The 7,047-nt window shown below is 37.7% G+C and overlaps 1 protein-coding gene across 1 annotated transcript in view; it reads left to right on the top strand.

The window, feature by feature from the left end:
- marco (macrophage receptor with collagenous structure) overlaps positions 1–6,195 on the top strand; it is a 16,705-nt gene extending 10,510 nt beyond the window's left edge. The window contains exons 9-12 of the mRNA XM_015398441.1: positions 2,035–2,106; positions 4,207–4,242; positions 4,603–4,656; positions 5,996–6,195. Of these exons, the coding sequence (XP_015253927.1) occupies positions 2,035–2,106; positions 4,207–4,242; positions 4,603–4,656; positions 5,996–6,183 (350 nt within the window). The 3' untranslated portion in view covers positions 6,184–6,195. The remainder of the gene's footprint in view (positions 1–2,034; positions 2,107–4,206; positions 4,243–4,602; positions 4,657–5,995) is intronic.
- Positions 6,196–7,047: the final 852 nt, after the last annotated feature.

Below are 7,047 nucleotides of genomic sequence, written 5' to 3'. Positions count from 1 at the left end.
TTACTTTTACTTGAGTAAAGAAGTTTAATCAGTACTTCCACTTTTACCAGAGTATTTTTTAACAGTATCTGTACTTTTACTCAAGTACGGAAAGTGAGTAGTTTTGCCATCACTGCACATATATAGAAAATAGCTCAGGATAACCTAACTATTTTTGGATGAGGTATAGATAAGTAGAGCAACAATAGGGCCAAGGTAGCGTGAAGGAGAAATATCTGTCTGGAATGAAATTCTGCTCCACTGGCCTGGAATGTTTAAAACTCTACCTCCACATACCTCTCTAGTCACCAGGCAACTAATCATAATATAACTTTATTTAAAAAGAAATTTCCATTAAGTATAGCTCTCTAGAGTATTTCCTTTTTTAAAGTGCAGCCTTGATAAAGGTAAGCAGCAGTGATAAAAAATCTAAGAGATTTTATTCAAGATCTCTGATATAAGATTAGGCTTGATTATTTAGAGCTTAATGTTAGAAGGAGGATTTAAAATTCTGTTCTGCATTTATCAGGAAGCCAATAAAGGGAAGCTTAGATAGGGGAAATATGATCTCTCTTTCATTTTCAGAACTCTGGCTGTAGCATGTTGGATCAGCTGAAGGCTTTAAAATACAATTTGTTGGCTTCCTGATAGTAAATACTTACAATAGTCCAGCATTGATGTAACGAATGCATGGACTAGTTTCCTAGCATCACCCTGGACAGGATATTTCTAATTTTTGCAGTATTCCACAGATAAAAGAAGAACATTGAATTGTAAAGATTTGACTCTCCTGGTTCATCGGCGGGCTGCTCAGTGGCACAGTGGGTAGCATTGAGGCCTTGCAGCAAGAAGGTTCTAAATTTGATTCCCAGCCCCGGAATGCATGGGTTCCCTCCGGGTACTCTGGCTTCCTCCCACAGTCCGAAAACATGACTGTTAGGTTAATTGACTTCTCTAAATTCTCCTTAGACCTGTCCAGGGTGTACTCCGCCTCTCGCCCGTAGACAGCTGGAGATAGGCACCAGCACCCCTCACGACCCGGCTTGGGATTAAACGTGTCAGAAAATGGATGGATGGATGGTTCAGTGGCTGAGCAGAACAAACACATGACATGGAGATGACTTGACTCCACGTCTCCCACCTCTGACTGCTGTTCATAAACGCTCTCCATCCAACCTCACTGAGCACCAGCTGTTTTGCAAGGATGAATGGTCAAAATTTTCGCTCTCTCGATGGGCAGAACTGATGGAGACACACCCCAAGTTACTTGCCGCTGTAATCGCAGCAAAAGTTGGTGATACAAAGTGTTGAATCAAGAGGGCTGAGTCATTTTGCAAAGTTAGTATTTCAGATTTTTATTTGTTAAAGTTTAATATATCCAATACATTTAATTCACAAAAACTTTAAAATTGTATATGTTTGAAGCAAAAGGCAGAAAAGTTCAAGGGGGTTGATACTTGCGCAAAGCGTGTATTTCAGTGGCTTTATCTTCAAAATAAGCATAGCAGAAAAAAACAAAACAATGAGTCAGCATTTGAAAGAGAGCTTTGACACTTAGTATCAGCAAAAAGGGTCCAGTAGTTCTCTCCCAAATTAATGTCTGAGAGAGAACCACTTGACCACAGGACCAATAAGTCATCAGTACAGTAGAAAGAAAACATGTTTTTGTTGACAGCATCCTTCATTGCATGTAACTCTGTCATGTAAAAATCTTTCATTAACACAGTTGAGACACATATTAAACAGCACAAGTGAAGTGATGTTTTCTGGATCCAAGTCAAAGCCTTTCTAAGAGAATATGTAAATGTTGTGAACTTTTGAAATATCAAAATCAAATCAACCAACAAATTATCACCCAGAAAAACACAGTTGATCAAGAAATGTGGACCAGAAGAAAACGTTGGATAATGGGGTGTTTTTTCCAAAGGCATGCTGATCAATAACCAATGCCACCCAGTTAAAATAGAATGATACTGCATCTGAGATCATTACAAAATATGTCCTAAACATGGTGTACGGTGTTAAAAAGGTGCTAATACTTTTTTTTTTCTGCAGGAAGTCCTGGACTGCCTGGTCTTAAAGGACAAAAAGGAGACTCTGGAAGTACTGGTCCTCAGGGACCCCCAGGTCAGCAGTTTCTTCCAATTCCAAAGTATATGATCAAAGAGTACCTCCTGTGATAATTTATTTAAACTTCCTGTTCATCTAACATGATTTAGAATTAAAATCATCAGGTGGACAGATTGTTGCATATAATATATATAAACACAATTTCTAAAAAACTCATAATTTCTTCACTGTTTGACATTAATGTAAATCAAACCAAACCTTTCCTGATTAATCCATCTAGGGTAGAAGTCAACCTTAGTTCCTCTGATGAGGCTTCAGACTATTTGTTTTATGATAGGGTGATAAACAGGATGCTAAGGGTCATCATAATGTACATTTGGAAGAATTCTTACATTGAAGAATTCTTACATTATGAAGAAATCTTTGTATAATCATCCCCAGAGGTTCCTTTGGGAGTTCCCAAAACTGAGCTAACCTTCTTTATCAGGTCCTTTAGCCTGAGAGAAATAGAATTCAACTTTATTGTCATTTCTGTCACAAGTACAAGGCAACGAAATGCCCTCTCTGCATTTAACCCATCCCTTTGGGGAGTATTGAGCTGCCATTGTGCAGCACCCAGGGAGCACTGTGGGGTTAAGGGTTAACATATTTAATAGGTAATTAAATAAGTAAAATATATTTAATTATTTATTTAATAAGGGTAATAAACAATATTTATTCTTTAATGCATGCAGCTCTAGTAACATTAAAATTTTTACATTTACAAATAGAAATCTTTATAGTTTTTAATTTATGAAATATGCGGCACATTTGGCTTTCCATACCTGCTCTAGGGGCATTTGATCCCATTTATACATTTTTACTTTCGATTTTTACATTTGTGACATATTCAATTTGGACCACAAACTGTTCTGGTCAAAATCTTTCTTAAGCAGTTAAGGCTGTACAGTAGGATTGTATATTTATGACATCCACAGCAGCATTGTTGCATCTATGGATGCGCCATGTAGTCAGGTCAGTCAAATTCAAAACTTCTCACAATACCCATTCATCCAGTCTTAATTATAACTTCATCTACCACAGATAGGGAACAAACCCTTGACAGAAACTGCTGGGTTTTCTGCTCCATCAGAGCGCTTAAGCTATGACCAACATATCAGGCTTTTGCAGGTGAGGGCGAACTAAAGTTCTGTTCCATCTAAAGCTATTCCTGTGGCTTGAGGCAGCTTCTTCAGGTTAGAGCGGCTGTACCCTTCATGTTAAAGTGAAGGAGCTGCTGCCTGACCGTGTACGGAGGGGAAGATTCAGGTTCTGCATTTTCTTGTCTCCACCTGCAGCGCAGCCTTATGCAGAGAAGCTTGACAGAGCTTGACAAACTTCAGAGAAACTGCATCAGTGGCATAACCAGTTAGAATGATTGGCTGGTGAGGGTACTTCCAAATACAGCAGTGTTATCCAAAGAAAGTAATAATAGGAAAATATTTTATGAAACTTAAGAATAAAGTTTCAATTTCCTGGCAAACATCTTTAGAAAATTATAATTTTTGTGGCAAAAGACATAGGGGACTGGATCAGCTGAAGGCTTTTGACTACAGACTAAAGAATTATAATAGTCCAGCCTTGAAGTAACAAATGCACAATATAGTTTTCTTAATATCACTTGTGAATAAGGTATTTCTGTCTTATCTTCTATGTCAAAAGCTTTGCCCTTCTGCATCTGCCATTCATACCTGCAGTCCACCAACAGATTGTTTTTTATGGTTGCCATTTTAGACGAAACCTTTTGGTTTGGCAACCACCTTGGTAATCTCAGCAAAGGCATTTTTCAGGGTTATTTCAATGGACTTCTTTCTCAAAGGTTTCTCTCTTTTTTCCTCTCTCTTGGACTTGTTACCTGCTAGCACGTTTTGAGTGGTAATGCAGCTCATGTCTTTGAAGTCATGTTTTCACTGCCAAACTTATCTCTCCAAACAAGCAAAACGTGTATGTTTTTCTGTTGTATATAAAATGGGTCTACCCTGTATCTAACTCAAGGAAGCATGAGTCTGATTTTATATCTGGCAGACAAAAAAATGGTTGCATGTTTTCTTAAACAGTTTCAACAGTCTTATTACCATTGTTCTAATGTATTGTCTGTGTTATGCATTGCATAAACAGGTGCAAGAGGACCAGCAGGAACTAATGGAACCCAAGGTATGTGTATAAATCAAATCAAGGGCCTATAACTGAATCAAACTGAATCAGATGCAAATCTATCCCATACTGTCAATAATTTTAACAAAGACCTATACTTGAATTTGTCAAGTCAATACAATCAACTGGTTTTCCTTAGAAAACGTTTAATCAATTTGACTGTATGATCTGGTTGAACTGTAAAATGCCTTGAGATGACTTGTGTTGTGAATTGGGGCTATACAAATGAATTGAATTGAATTGAATTTATGTTAGTTTAGCCAAATCTAAATGTTCTTATTCACGAGGCATATTTTAGATTGTTATCTTAAAAAGTAATTAAGTTTGTCTTATTTCTTTGTTTTTCTTTGTCTCTCACAGGTCCACCTGGACCACAAGGATTAAAAGGACAAAAGGGCGAGTCAAATATGCAGTGTAAGTAAATAACACACATAGCATAGAGAAGACCATAAAGGCTGCATTGTAATAATGTGGATATATTGGAAAGATAGCATAATTGTTCTTAAAGAATATTCTATAGTTTTTTTTTAACAATATGAACTAATTGGAATGTTCATGATCTACGTAACCTAAATGAAGGCATAGTAAAAATCACAGTTAGTTTATTTTGGTAGCATGGGCATTAAAGGCATTAAACTGTATCCCTTGGAGGATACACTTGATACAGGGGGGTGCTCCTGGAGTATGGAGACCCAGACCCTTTAATACTAGGTTCCTGTATGAGCGGTGTCAGAGCTTGGTCAGCATTGCTCTTTGCAAATTCGCCTCTGCCAAGGTTATGATCATAACATTTATGGACAGAATTTTGCAGAGCTTGCAAGGTGTTTAGGGGATCCGTTTTGGTGGCCCTAGGATCTTATCTCTGTTCTTTGCCAATGAAATGGTCCTGTTGGCTTCTTTAGGCCGTGATATATTGCTCTGTCTGGAAGGGTTTGCAGCTGAATTTGAAGCGGCTGGGAATAATTTATATATATATATATATTTATATATATAATAAAATAATATATATTCAGTATATATAAAATATATTATATATATATATATATATATATATATATATATATATATATATATATATATATATATATAATGTTGAATAAGGTAAAGACGGAGTGGGAGATCGACAGACGGATTAGTACTCCATCTACAGTCAAGCAGGCACTGTAGCCGTCTGTTGTGGTAAAGCGAAAGTCAAAAGGTAAAGCTCTCAGTTTATCGGACGACCTACGTTCCTTCCCCTATTGATAATCATGAAATTTAGGTAATGTCCCGCAGAGCAAGATCACCAGATACAAGTGGCGAAATGAGTTATATGAGTACAGTGAGAAGCTCAATAGTACAAAGACTCAAAATGCAGCCAAATTGAAAGGAGACAGGTGAGCTGGCATTTCCCACCGGGAAGAGACCCAGAGGAAGACCCAGGACATGCTGGAGGGATTGTTTCTCAGCTGGGAACACAGTGGGATCCCTGAGGAGCTGGCTCAAAAAGTTTGGGGAAAGGGAATTGTGGGCCTCCCTACTAGCGCCGCTACTACCCGTGACCTGACACTAAATAAGCGGAAGGAGATGGATGGAGGGACGTACAGTTGGAGAAAATTGGTAAAACTGCAAAGTTACTGTGACACGGAGGGTATAGTGGGTACATATTGTCCATTATTCCGGGAAGAGTTTTAATATGTTTTCATGGTAGTTGTTAGTAGCGCTAATAAGATGCATAGGACTAAATCTTTCTTAAAACTTTCTCCCACTACAGTGAATGTGCGTCTAGTACCTGGGAGAAACAGAGGAAGAGTGGAAGTCATGCATAATAATGATTGGGGTACTATCTGCGATGACTCGTTTGACCTTCTGGATGGAAGAGTGATCTGTAAGATGCTAGGGTTCCAGTCTGCTATTAACTACTTCACTGCTGCCCCTGGTAAGCAAACAGGCAATGTTTAAAACTATTATTAGACAAACCTATTTTTATGTATCAAAACTGAAATGTATTTATTTAAAAAAATCTATTTTGATTTTGTTGATCTACATGTTGGAGTAGCTCTGATATTTTTATTCCTACATATTCTTTTTAAAACAACTTAAGTTCCTCCTTTTGTAAATCAAAGTTTCTTTTTCAAATATTTTTCTCCTTTGGTATTGGATGCAGTTGTTATGCAACATGTAATCTTGTGTTGCCTGCGATGGACTGGTGACCTGCCCAGGGTGTACCCCACCCCTCGCCCGTAGACAGCTGGAGTTAGGCACCAGCACCTCTCGCAACCCCATTCGGAATAAAGTGTGTCAGAATATGGATGGATGGAATGAGCAGAAAGATATCACATATTTTATTGATCTTACAGAACATGGCAGTACATTGATGAGAAATGTAGGAAATCAAAAAGAATAAAACCCTATGAAAAGCTCCTCCCACGAACCAGGCAATAAAAAGCCACTTCCAATATCTTAATTGAAACAACAAACATTTCTGGGGTTTCGATAGAATTGCACTGCTTTATCCAGCATACTAGGTCACTGGGCTAAAGCAAAAAGGTTCGTCTGCTAGTTGAAAGATTATATGGTCACACACAAAATTACCAATGATACAGTGCAGGGATTTTCTCATACCTTTTATTTTGAGGACATTTGTTATAAGGCATAACCATAGCAGCCTTTACAACCAGGGCAGCTAATTAAAATATGAAAAGCTAAAGTAATGTTTCATTAACATCCCCAAATTTTAAAAGGAAGTTGAGGAGCAGACCATGAAAAGGGAAATGAGAGAAAAGGGACAAATACAACTCGGTACTTCCTAACAGAACAAATAAG

The sequence above is a fragment of the Cyprinodon variegatus genome, unplaced genomic scaffold, assembly GCF_000732505.1.
Source record: "Cyprinodon variegatus isolate N-32 unplaced genomic scaffold, C_variegatus-1.0 Scaffold935, whole genome shotgun sequence".
Lineage (NCBI taxonomy): Eukaryota > Metazoa > Chordata > Actinopteri > Cyprinodontiformes > Cyprinodontidae > Cyprinodon > Cyprinodon variegatus.
The sequence above is the reverse complement of the archived record's forward strand: the minus strand, read 5'-3'. Positions and strand labels throughout refer to the sequence as shown.